The 13276-nt window shown below is 46.3% G+C and overlaps 1 protein-coding gene across 1 annotated transcript in view; it reads left to right on the top strand.

Annotated features, from left to right (window-relative positions):
- The window catches only part of LOC111836691 (dynamin-like GTPase OPA1, mitochondrial), a 28300-nt gene that overhangs the window by 235 nt on the left and 14789 nt on the right, over positions 1-13276 (top strand). The window contains exons 2-17 of the mRNA XM_023798203.2: positions 512-830; positions 2158-2254; positions 2477-2584; positions 5507-5580; positions 8799-8852; positions 9082-9186; positions 9413-9499; positions 9723-9836; positions 10399-10479; positions 10580-10654; positions 10776-10847; positions 10964-11063; positions 11522-11652; positions 11962-12034; positions 12164-12236; positions 12323-12438. Coding sequence (XP_023653971.2) covers positions 512-830; positions 2158-2254; positions 2477-2584; positions 5507-5580; positions 8799-8852; positions 9082-9186; positions 9413-9499; positions 9723-9836; positions 10399-10479; positions 10580-10654; positions 10776-10847; positions 10964-11063; positions 11522-11652; positions 11962-12034; positions 12164-12236; positions 12323-12438 — 1679 coding nt within the window. The remainder of the gene's footprint in view (positions 1-511; positions 831-2157; positions 2255-2476; positions 2585-5506; positions 5581-8798; positions 8853-9081; positions 9187-9412; positions 9500-9722; positions 9837-10398; positions 10480-10579; positions 10655-10775; positions 10848-10963; positions 11064-11521; positions 11653-11961; positions 12035-12163; positions 12237-12322; positions 12439-13276) is intronic.

Raw genomic sequence — 13276 nt, 5'->3', positions numbered from 1 at the left:
ACTACCATGCCAGTCAGGTAACACTCTACAGTTCTTATAAATGAATGTTTTTTATCGCCCTAGTTTATATTTTCTGAATATGGACTAACACACAAAACGAATTATGTGACCATGACGCTGTTAAATAAAATAGAAAAGACTATTTGCTACAATTATGGTTAACATTTCAGAATGTTACCTGCACAGTGTTTACAGTTAAGACTCACGTTAATAAAACTGCAAATTGCGTCGTAGTTAATGTATACAGTAGCATACTTTTTAATACACTGATAGAATTATAAATTCATGGACAATTTTTCACTTGTTTTAAATTAAACAAGCATAAAACTACACACAGAGCACAGAGATAACTAGTATTTTGGATTTAAAAGCTTAAAAAGAATTCCGTTTATGAATTTGTACGAATGACTATAGTTGCTTTCATAATTATGTCGTATTCGTGATTTCATGCGGCCGAATGTCTTTAAAATCGAATTTGCATGTCGGTAAATGCTGTTCCCCTCCGCTGCAGTATGGCCTGTCGGGTCCTGCTTCCAGCCCACGGCGGGGTGAGGTGCAGGCTGCCCTTGCAGAAGCTGCCCTCTCTGTCGCGCCCCATCCACCACCGCTACTCTTCGAGCGGCACCCCGAGCCGCGTCCCATGCCGGTCAGCGGCTCGAAGCTACAGCTCCCTGACGCGGCCCACATACCGCTTCCCGCGGCCGCCGCCAGGGGGCCCCGCATACCAGCAGCGCCGCTCTTTCTGGGTGGCCCGTCTGGCCGCGAGGTTCCTGAAGCTGCGTTACCTCCTTCTCGGATCTGCCGTAGGAGGCGGGTACACGGCCAAAAAGGTTCGTGTTGTGGATCTGAGGATGAGAACAACATAGGCCTACATTCATACTACACAACATAGTAAAGACGATTCCATGGGGCCCGGAGCCGCAGGGGCCCTAAAAAAAAATCCGAACATAACTGGATTGTTCTGAGTTGGGGGGCTAATATAATATGCTTTCATGGTGCCCAAAATCTCTAACAACACCCCAGGGCCTACACATCTATTCTGGGGACAGGGAAATGACACGTACTCTTCCCGAATTTTAACTTGCCCGTACATTACTTTGGTGGTGATTATTGCTCAGTTTAATCTATTTTCTTTGCATTACTTTGGAAATGGCTAGCTCTTCCTTTGGGAACTTAGAAACGTGATATCAAGGCATTAATTCAATTAATGATGCCATTCAGTGTTGATGGATTTATATATGTGCTTCAAGGAACACTGATTGGAAACATTTAGCGTTCTGAATGCTGCCCATTTAAATTAAGTGTGTGCACCAGAATACGTGGTTCTGAAATATCAGTGGTAATGTGACAGAATAGGTATGATAATGCAATTTTATTAGTGATTGTGTTTCTAGGTGTTTTGATGATGTACATATTGTTTATTTTGTGGGAATTATTTGTATCTGCCAAATATCACCTCATCGGTGTCATTGGACGGGGATTCCGTAAGTCGGAGTTGCTCATGATGTGTATCTCAGGGATACAAGGCTGGAGACCTTGTTGTCCAATACTGTGATACTGTCTTGGACTTGACCTGGTTTCAAACTGGCATGTGCTGACGGCTGTTTCAGACACAATGGTGCTGTTACTCCATTGTGAATTTCAAAGCCCCCCCCCCCTGCCTGCATCACTGCCAGTCACATGACTCAAGCCAGGGTCCCAAATGCTAAACAGATGGCTGCCTTTTATGCCACGCGTGTGCCCCCCCCCCCCCTCCACCCCCAGTCTATTTAACAAAATCTTCACTCCATGTCTCTCTCCTGAAGGCGGCTCACTTGCAAATTGGCTTCTTGCACCGTGGGATGGTGTTTGTCACAGTCGAGATTTTAAATATGAGAGGAGGTGATGGTATGGGAAGGAGATCAAGCTGAACTTCCCACCTATGGCTTGATCTTTCAGTTGCTTTCAGGAAGAACATGGCCTGGTTTACTGATGCTCACCTTGTTTCATCTGAGCTGAACTGATCTCCTGTATCTTTAAATGTTTCTGTGTTGTATATGGCTGTAAATAAACTTGTTCATGTAGAAACCAGTGTCTCATCCCTCAAATTAATGTTTAGTTCAGTGAAACAGCCCATTAAATAGTGTTGATTAATCAGCACACGTTGCTTTGTTTCAGACTTTTGAGGAATGGAAGGACATGATTCCGGATTTTAGCGAGTACAAGTGGATGGTGCCTGATTTCATCTGGGATCTTAATGAACATATCGACTTAGGTACTTCTGACTTTAAAAAAAAATCCAATAAGTTCATTATGCACTGAAATTGTTCTGCATGTAGTACTATAATGTGGTTTCTATGATGTTACCAATAGGCTTGTTAATACTGTAACTTAAAGTTAATTGTGTTTCATGCTGTGGAAAGTGTCTGTTGAACTGTGTATTTGTGACACACATAAATATGGTGTTTTTTTTTCTTTTTTTGTTTTTTTTTATTAGAGAAGATCGCCAATGCCTTGCCAGACCTAGAGGAACTGTCCAAGCTCCTTCCAGACTTGACAAAGATGGGCGAAAACCTCTCCTTTTTCAAAAGCCTGGTCTCAAACGGTGGGTTTGAGATCACTGCCCCTTCACTGCCTTCCCCTCATGTGTCTTTGTAAACGCGTGACATGCAAAGTGTCGTGTGTGAATAAGGTTAAACCGCTAACAAGGATAAGTCCATTATATTAGTTCATTTTCTGTTTTGTTAATCCTTCGCAAGTTTGATTGTCTATGGAGCTTCTGGTCACCATCTGTTGTTAGGTGTGTAAATGCAGTGGGGTAACGCCAAGCCCACTGCTCGCCTCTGAGTTTCTGACATTGGGTTGTCCTGTTCAGACTTTCGTTGGGTTGCATCCACTCCTGCTGCCGTGCTTCCCTGCAATATGTTCACTGCGAAAATATCTGAACAGATCTGTCCTGTAGAACCACCATGGAATTAAGTTAATTCCTCCACAAGTGTATCTGCTACCTCTCAGCTGTCGATAAACAGCCCCAGAAAATGAGTCACTGGAAAATTTCCTTCTTTGATGTGGCCGACCTTAATTGAATCTGTGAAACTTTTGTTGAGTTATGGCTGCTGCAGTGAGGGGGAGAAGATCTGGTGGTAATCGTCCCCAAATCAAGGTCACTGAATATGCATTTAGATTTTGCTGCAGTTTTAACTAAATTCAAGATGTGCAGTGTTCCTTTTTGCACCACTTATGCAGTGCATCTGCTGTGCACGGCCATACCAGCATGTCTGCTAACCCGTGGCAGCTGAGAGATCCACTGCAGTGCTGCTTTCCTGTAGAGGAGAGGGCCTGTTGCTGTGGCTACCTGAGAGTGACCATTACTGGATGGCACTGGATGCAGCTTAAATGGATTCATTTGGGTTCAATAAGGAATATGCAGTTAACCTCGTGAGGACTCTGAATTGCTTACACAGATCATGTGCAAAGAATGGCCACACCTTGTCACTTCTGGCGCTGTGAATGATTTATTGATAGGGTTTCCAGTGGATGGGTCATATTTACCTGCAAAGTCTACTTGACGTTACTTTAATCAGTAACTTAAGTTAATTATTTTCATAGTGGGGCTCATACCCACGGACTTAACATCCTATGCAAACATCCTACTGTTAACTGGTATGGACTACAGCTAACGACAGAAAACACCTGATTTTGTTTCTTTTTTGGGTGGGGTGAAGACTACTGTACCTGTGTCCCTTTCGTCTTATTCTGGTCCTCCACCTGAACCGGCTTTTTCAGTCTGAGAGCAGGTTCTGACACCCCCTTCAAAAGTATGGAAAATGCCCGCCGAGGTCTGAACAAAGATTAAGTAACATGTGACCAGAGGCTTCAGTGCCTTGTGCTGGTTGGTGGCACAATGCCATTACTTGCAGGGTGGTAAATACTAAAGACATAATGCTCGTACCTTGGTTCAGTGTTTCCCTACCGGGTACTTGTGGATCCCCATACAGTCCACATTTTTGTTCCTTCCCAGCTCACAGCCAATCAAGAGCCCTGAATACCTAGTAAGACCTGCTGGGTACTGGAAAGAGAGCTGTGGACTGTCTGTGGTTCCCTGAGGACTGGGCTGGGAACCACTGCCTTAGTTCACTTGTGAGCATTCCCATTACTTGTGTAGCACATGCTGGTATGAACAGATGAACCTGTTTTCCATTTAAATAACTTAATACTTTTTGTCGGGCTGGTCTCAATGCTTTGGGAAAATGTTGCTTGTGGGCTCCCTGAAACGAGATTGCTAGCCATCGTGACCCCAGCATGACAAAGCCTGAACCCCTGGTCGCCACTTCTTCCGGGTCGTGATGATGTCGCCGGTGGATTGCTAGCACGAGGCGGCCTTGTAGCCTGTGAGCTCGCTTCTCAGCGTGGAGAGAACCCCATTAAAGGGATGGAGAGGGAATGTGAAGTAATTCTGCTGAGCTTGTTACCATGTGATCGATCAGCCTCATTCTGAGTATCAGACTAACTAGCAAACTCGGGTCTTCATCCGGACCGAAATACAATTGAATCCAGACCGTGAGATCGATTTCCCCGTGTCCCATACCATTATATTTGGGGATCACAGTGGACCTTGGCTTTTGTGTTGCTGATAGAATTTTGCCCGCGGGGAGCCATAGTCGGGAACTGGTGAATTCGGTACAGCTCTGAACCAGTTTGGAGGAAAATAAGTATTTTCCAAACTTTTGAATTATTTTCGGTTTTCTGTAAATGAACAAACGTAGAAACTGAATGAATGCAGTTCTAGTCAAAAGTCTGGATGCACCTGTTTTTAATACATTAGCCAGTATTTTATCTATGTTATTCCCCTTATAGTGACAGGCCTTGAGGCAGTAACTAATATTGCAACAACCAAGAGAAGTGTTCATCTCAAAATTATGTCAGATTTTAGACTATTCAAAATAGCCCCCTTTTGCTTCAATGACAGCATTGCAGACTCTTAGTGTTCATTAAATCAGCTTCCAGATGCCTCTGGAATGCCTCTCCAACTCCTCCTCTGAAGGAGTTTCCACATGATCTGGGCACAAGTTGTCCTCCTTGCTCTTACTCTTCAATCCAACTCATCCCAAACCAGCTGTATAGGGTTTAGGTCCGGGGGGGGGGGGATTGTGGGAGCCAGGTCATCTGTCACAGCACTCCATCTCTTATTCAGAAGATAATACTTATAAAAATAACCTTAACCTTATTCAAAAAGAAATAATTTTAAGTAGATGTGTCCAGACTTTTTGACTGGTATTGTATCTGAACCTTCTTGGTGAAATCGATAGATAAATACTAGATGTCTGATACTTTTGTCATACTCATGTGTAGCTACTGCTGATTTATTTCTGTATTTTTGGTGTCAGCCACATTGATGGGTGAATATAGGGCTACATGCGAGGTATTTTCCCGATGTACGGCAGTCTGAAATGGGCTTTTATCGCAAATGCAAAGTTTTGTTTTTTTTTCTTCTGACAATCGTGGTTATGTTGCTGTCCTCTTTCAGACACTTCTGGGGAAGCTTCGCTGAAATCAGCGGACGACACTGGATCTGAAACCAGCGACAGGCAGCACAAAAAGGTAAGTCATCGCCCAGCTTGGCTACCCTGCCTCTCCCTCGCTGGTTTCAGAATTGCCCATCAAGCTTTCAGCAGATTCCTAAGTCTGATACAGCGTAGGCACCCAGTTTGGTTTTGCGCTGTAAATTCCTGCATCATCAGCATCCTCATCGTCTTCTCAGTCTGTTTTCTCTCCGTTAGTCGTAGTTCTAGTGTGTCACGACCTTCTGTAACAGCTTGTCCTGGACCCTCACTGGTAACCTGGGGCCTATTCTAGGATGCACAGGCCACAAGCTGGGGACACCAGTGCAACACAGGGCTCAAAGTAAGGGACACCAGTCTGGCAGCACTGGGCACAGATTCACACGCAATTGCAAAATTACAGGCAAAGCAGGGACACCATACCACACAACTGCATTCCTTGTAACTTGAGTCCATGCAGTCATGGAGAAAACATGAAAACTCCACACTCAAAGCCTCGGGGTGGATTTCAGACAGGTATGTAGACAGGTAGTCAAATTACAGGTTTGGAACCCCCCCGTATGGAAGGGGACCTACCAATACTTCATGAAATTTTGGGCCTGGCTTCAAAGCCCCAAGCACTGAAGGCCTGAGGCTACAGAGCTACTGACCGTAGCCTTTGTGACTTTTGTTCTACATCTGTGATATATTCTGTGATATATTCACCATGTACATGTTCAGCAGCTGGCAGTTCAGCATATTTTTTTTACTAGCGAGCTGCTGCTAATTTAAAGTGGACCCCCACCTGCAGCACTGGATTTGGCTGCACTAACCCAGTTACCCGCAGTCACGCTTGATCATGCAGAATATTTCAGGCTGCATCTTGTCATGCTCTACATTCGGAAATAAAGCGTCATGCAAGATCTGGGTCGCAATGGTTTCAGGTGGTGAAGCGGACTGGCAACCAGACGGATGTACGGGCCCTGATGACGGCGTCTGACCTGTCGCTGATCAGTCAGGCGGCCCCCTTTAATCCCGCCCTGATTTTTCTCGCTATCCTTTCTGTAATTGCTTTAGCTGTACAGCGCTAACTTTCTGTAGATTAATGTTAGGCTACGGTAGTTAGCATGGGTAGGGTTTGCATGGGTTGGGTTAGCATGGGTAGGGTTAGCATGTCTGTATACCTTCTCCTGTCTAGTGTTTGTCTCGCCTATTTGCATCTGAACCTCCTCCTCTTTCTCCTGCTGCACGTGGCATGATGCCCTCAAAGCGTCTCTTGGGAGAACTCATACTCATTCAGTGCCAGTTCGTCAGCAAGATGAGGACGCTGACCGCAGCCCCCAATCTGAGTGCCCGTGAGCGTAACGCGAAAGCCTGCGCACTCCCCACCCACCCCAACGGCGTAACCGCTCCTGGCGCAGGCCAGTGACATCATCATGACACTGACTTTGGGCTCTTGCTTGTCTGAGAAAGTGATGGCCATCAAATGGAAGCCTTTCCTTTCCCTCTCATGACCGTCACTCGGAAACAGCTTCCACCTGTAGGCCGTAAAAGCAGCCGTAGTTGCGGGAACATTCAGGAGGAGCTCAAAGCAGAGCTGTTTCTCCTCTGAGTTGAAAGGAGCCAGATGAGGTGGTTCAGGTGTCTGTGAAGGAAGTCTCCTAGATGGCTCCCTGGGGAGGTGGCTGGTGAGATCTGGACATCCCTACTTAGACTGCTACCCGGCGCAAGCTGACCCTGGATAAGCGGCAGATGGACAGACGGATGGATGGATGGATGGATGTTACTACAACATATACAAACACTCCTCTACTTATGAACTTTCATCTTACGAACTTTCAGACATACGAACGAAGAGGACAGTAAGTCCAAATTGTGTTCCTTGGGCTCCCGTTTCCTGTCCGCAACAAATTTTTTTCCCTGTGCGGCATTTCCGCCTAGTATGACTTCTGGCCACTACTCCCGGCACGCAGCAGCGGAGCATTCCGTGCTCCCAGCATCCCAGTTCTTTGTACTTGCGCATACCCTTAAAATGATGTTGAATAACGACTTAGGAACATTTCAAGTTCGGAACGGCCATTCATAAGTGGAGGAGCGTCTGTATTTAGAAATGGGTCAATAATGTTCATTTTAAATAATAATTATAATAATTATTATTATTATTGGAGTGGATGTGAAAGTGAATTAATCCATTGCCACACTTTTGGGGGGATTATTTTCTTTGTGGAATTTGGTCTCCCTGAAGATAAATTTGGGGACCCCTGATGTTTACTGATAGTAGCTATAATATATCAGTTTTCTGTGTAGTTGTGCTTATGCACGGTTATAATAATTGTAACCCTTTTGGCTGTATCTCACCCTGACCCTGCTCTGCAAAAAAAAGCCGAAGGCGTGAGAGGGGCCCAGGTCCAGCATCACACACACGTCCCACACACAGCCGCGCTGTGCCGCTTAAACGGTCTCCAACCGCGTCCACGTGCCGTCACGCTCTGGCGTGACTTGCTTTTCACACGGCGCACCCCCACGGCGAGAGGCACGCAGCGTGTCGGTGTGAACGAGGCGAGGGAGCCTTCAGAGGCGGGCTCACACCAGGCCTGAGTCACACGCGATCATTGGCGGGAGAGTGACGCCGGCTGCGCGGGGGGGGGGGGCAGAGGGGGCCGCCGCCCCCCCTGTGCTTCATAAACCCCCTGACCCCTCTGCCCCTGCTGTCTTCCCTCACATGGGCTTTAAACATGCACACCAGCCTGTTTGTCTTAATATGTCTCTGTGACCCCCTCCACCCAGTTCCCCATGTCCTATCCAATTTAATCCCATTTTTTCTGATGTGCGAAGTAGGCTTGGTGGTATTACGGTAATACGGTATACCTTGGTGTATTTGGGTATGCCGCCGTTATTTCATGGCCAATATTACTGGAAAAGTGTTGCTTTTTAAAATACTGTAAAGTACAGTATACCGTGTTGTACTGTCTGGAAGGTATGAACAAATTAAAAATGAGATACCGCCCACGCCTAGTGTTTGTGTCTGGAATGCACTGCCCTATTGGTGGTTCATTTTACAGAAGATGCTCTTCAAGGCTTGATTGATTACAATCAAACATTTTTAAGCATTCTTATAATGAATGGCAATCTCCCGTGATTGATTGGGACACCCTAGCAATGACCGCTTGTGTAGTTTGCATGTGACAAAGCACTTTGTGTATCTGATCTCAGAAGCGTGCCACAGGTGGACTGTAACGATCCAGACCCACTAGAGCAGCTCTATTTCTGTGTTTACAGACCACGGATAAAGAGAAGGTGGACCAGCTACAAGAGGAGCTCCTGCGAACTCAGGTACCACATTGGGTGGATGGATGGATGGATGGATGGATATTTTGACTGCTTTCTGAGATTTCAAAGTATGTTAGCAGTCAGTCAACAGATGTTCACGGTGCTCACCTTAGCTTATAAAACCTGTGGTGATGAGTGGTGTGTATTGATGGCTGGATCTAAGTGGGATCTGCGGGGGACTTTGTCAGACCTGCTGTGCGTCTCCTGATGGTGCTGCCCCTTCCCCCCACAGTTGAAATACCAGCGCATGCTGGAACGCCTGGAGAAAGAAAACAAGGACCTCAGGAAGGTGGTTCTCCTGAAGGACGACAAAGGCATCCACCAGCGTAAGGTTAAGGTGTGGCCCATTTCTGCTTAGCTCTTTAGTAAGATCCACTCTACCTGCTTTGGAAATTGTTTTCTGTACCAGACTATATTCTCTGGATCTCTGTATTAAAAGGTAGGGTTTGCGGTTTTAATCCAATACACTGTGAGGAGATATTTGCTGAATTTTAGGTGCATTGGATTAATATCACATCCCCTGAAAGCTGCTACATCAAAGCTGTCCCTCTGTTTCCCTCCAGAAGTCTCTCATCGAGATGTATTCTGAAGTCTTGGACATTCTCTCTGACTATGACTCCAACTACAATACCCAGGATCATCTGCCAAGGGTACGTCAGTGTCATGTATCGAACTGCAGGGGGCGCACACTGCTATGTATGTAACAGGGACTGCAAGTAATTTTGTGGTGAAAGAACAGGATTTATGAACCAAAGACTGAAAGTTTAAATCTGAGCAGGAAAGCAATTCTGCCCATCAACAAGGTAAAATGCCCCCTATCCCTTAATACAATGTGTTGGCTGTCTGCTTTTCTCTCATCTTTTGGGTCTATAGGTGGTTGTGGTGGGGGACCAGAGCGCTGGAAAGACCAGTGTCCTGGAGATGATCGCACAAGCTAGGATCTTCCCCCGGGGGTCTGGCGAAATGATGACCAGGTCTCCGGTCAAGGTGAGTAGATGCCTAACGCCGTTTTCTGGTGTTTGCCGAGAAACCAACCCTGATCAGAGTCAAATCTCAGAACTTAGGGTCCTTTATTTTCTATTCGTTGAACATACAAGAAGTGGGTATAGATTGGTGTAGGTCAAGAAGTTGGGATAGTAAGACCATATAAATGTAATATACCAATACTGACAAATATAGAATTTACAATATAAACAAATACAGAATTCTTACCAGGCAATGTTACAATACAACCTAGTGGAAAAACAACAAATGCACAATGCAAAATTGTGCAAACAGAAACAATTATACTAGTGTAGCACAATACATTGCAACAACCAGTAAGAACAACATCAGTGTACAAAACAGAAGAACTGTAACACGGGGAATGACTGAATGGATGTGTTGTGATTGGGCACGGAATTTCTAAGTGGGGGCGGGGTTACGCCTTGGTGAGTTTGTTGAGGAGCAGGATATTGTCAAAAGCGAAGCTATGGAGATGGTGTGCAGTCTGAGTGTTGATAGACATGTACCGCCTCTCTGATGGTAGCAACATCTGTCGTTCTACCAGGTAACACTAAGCGAGGGACCTCACCACGTGGCCCGGTTCAAAGACAGCACCCGGGAGTTTGACTTGGGGAAGGAGGAAGATGTAAGTCGTCTGCCATGATACCGGCAGAGGGGTAAACGGATTCTGCTGAAGAAGCAGTTTGGCATCTCCTAAGCTTCTGGTTTCTCTGTGCACTTCACAGCTTGCCGCCTTACGGCGCGAGGTCGAGATTCGAATGCGCAAGAGTGTGAAGGATGGACAGACGGTCAGCCCTGAGGTAAAGATTGGCCCTGTGTATCATGGCATAGACACTTACTGAAAGTTGGTTACATTGGGGGCATTGACCTGAAGGAGTTTGAGAACATTGTTCAAAGAGCTTGATTCCTCCTCAATTTTAGACCATCTCCCTGACTGTGATGGGCCCTGGTATCCAGAGGATGGTTCTGGTGGACTTGCCAGGAGTCATCAGCGTAAGTGTTAAGGCTGTAAGCCTTTGTTTTCCATCAGTTCGAGGTAGTGAAATTTCGGATGAATTTTTGAATCCTGCTCCTACGTCTTGGACACTAATCTGGGTGTCTGTTCCTAGACTGTGACCACTGGCATGGCAGCTGACACGAAGGAGAGCATCTTCACCATGAGCAGGGCCTACATGCAGAACCCAAATGCCATCATCCTTTGCATTCAAGGTGAGACTTGGTGAAAAGGCACAATGCCTCTGCAGAAAGAGAGAGAGGAAGCAATTCTAATCAACAAATGCTGCAGGTTCAACTCCTGTTAGATTAAAGGGCCAGTTTACCCCCCCCCCCCCCCCCCCCCAAAAAAAGAAATATAAAAATGATGTGTTTCAGATATGCTGTGGGACTATTTATCCATCTACATCGTTGGGGTGGGAGTTGCCTAGTTTTGGAGATATCGGCTGTACAAATGTTGTGTTCTCTTGAATATAATGGCACTCTTTTTGCGGTGATTGAAGTGCCAGAAAATAAATTTGACCAGCAATGTCTCTTATCAAAAATCATGGCCCGGTTACTCAAGATGATCCACGGACCTTGTAGTGAGCAGTGTGATGCATGAACCTCTTTCTACTGAACTCCACACACCACTCCACACATCACTGTGCCAAAGTTCTCCGCGTTTTCCCCAGATGGCTCCGTGGATGCAGAGCGTAGCATCGTCACAGACCTGGTCAGTCAGATGGACCCTCAGGGCAAGAGGACCATCTTTGTGCTGACCAAAGTGGATCTCGCAGAGAAGAACATGGCTAGCCCCAGCAGGGTATCGTGCCTTCCGTGTTCAAAATGTCCGGCCGCATGTGTGATCACACACAGATTCCAAATGTACACACCTTTGTCCACAGGATTTCAGGCAGCGGTGATGCTGTACTCCACCAGCCAATAATAAAGTAGTGCTTCTCAACCACTGCTTTATTATTGGCTGGCTGAGAGTTCATCCCAAAAGCCTGCACTGACACCAGTTCCCCACCCCTGCACTAAACTGTACTCCAACCAAAACAGCATAACTCTTTCAACCCACGTGAAGTTTTGTAATTCACCCAGATGTCCTTCTGTAATGTTCTTTTTGTAGATTCAGCAGATTGTTGAAGGAAGGCTGTTTCCCATGAAAGCTTTGGGCTACTTTGCTGTGGTAACAGGCAAAGGTAAAGCGAAAAGTCCCAACAAAACGGCAGGAGACTGTATAGCCCATCAATAGCCCATTAAACTGGACTAGATCACTGTCAAATGTTTTATCTCCAGTGGATCGACGAAACTCCACTTTTCTCATCTAGGAAGCAGCAACGAGAACATCGACGCCATCAAAGACTATGAGGAGGAGTTTTTCCAGAATTCAAAATTGCTCAAGTAGGTCTGGGGTGTTTGTTTTACCACCGCCGGCCTCATAGGATATTTTTGGCTGTTCCAAATGCCCCCTTGAATTTTTTCCCCAGGAATGGCATGCTGATGGCTCATCAGGTGACCACAAAGAACCTCAGTCTGGCCGTGTCCGATTGCTTCTGGAAGATGGTGAGCGAGTCTGTGGAACAGCAAGCAGATGCTTTCAAAGGTATTAAGGTGTTCTGTTCTGTTCGGTTCTGCACTGTTCTGTTTGTATTCGTTGTATCGCAGGGGTGGCCAATCTTATCCGCAAAGGGCCGTTGTGTATGCTGGTTGTCGTTGCAACTCCCTAATTAGATTACTAATCAAAGGACTGATCGGCTGAAGAGTCCTCACACCTGGGTTTGAACAGCTGACCTACAGGTTATCCCACAAACCTGCATACGCAGCGGCCCTTTGCGGATACGATTGGCCGCCCCTGTTGTATCGTGTCACCGCAGTAGTTGCGCTTCTAGTCGCCATCTGGTCTCACTCACTCCCAGTTACTTTGCTAACTCTCGTTGGTCACATGCCCCTTGTTTGGCCAAGACGCGGTTCCCTCCCAGGCAGCTGGTAATCATGAGACGTCTGAACTCCAGGTGATCTCCGAATTGATTTACAGTCCACCACCTCAGCCGCCTTATTCCCCACTTGTCCTCCTATTGATTTTTTTGAGGGAAACCTGCTGGAGACAGAAGATAAATAAGTAATTAGCGGGTTAGGGCGCCCGTCTGGCGACGCTTCCCCTCAGAGCGGAGCCACATGGGGGGTGGGGGGGTGCAGTCAGGTTAAAGCGTCGGGGGGATTAAGTAGCGTCTAACTTGGCCTGTTATGAAACAGGCCCTGCCTAACCCTGCTTTACATGCACGTACATCACGTATATCTCACGCCTGTCAGATGTCACATGGTCGGTTGCCATGGCAATGTGTAGTATGGTATTGCTGTTATTACTACACCTTAACGATGGTCAGCTGTAGTCCTTGAGTAAGGCCGGCGGGTATTCGTTCCCCATCCATTGTTAGCCTACT

Source organism: Paramormyrops kingsleyae, chromosome 21, assembly GCF_048594095.1.
Source record: "Paramormyrops kingsleyae isolate MSU_618 chromosome 21, PKINGS_0.4, whole genome shotgun sequence".
NCBI classification, from domain to species: Eukaryota; Metazoa; Chordata; class Actinopteri; order Osteoglossiformes; family Mormyridae; genus Paramormyrops; species Paramormyrops kingsleyae.
The sequence above is the reverse complement of the archived record's forward strand: the minus strand, read 5'-3'. Positions and strand labels throughout refer to the sequence as shown.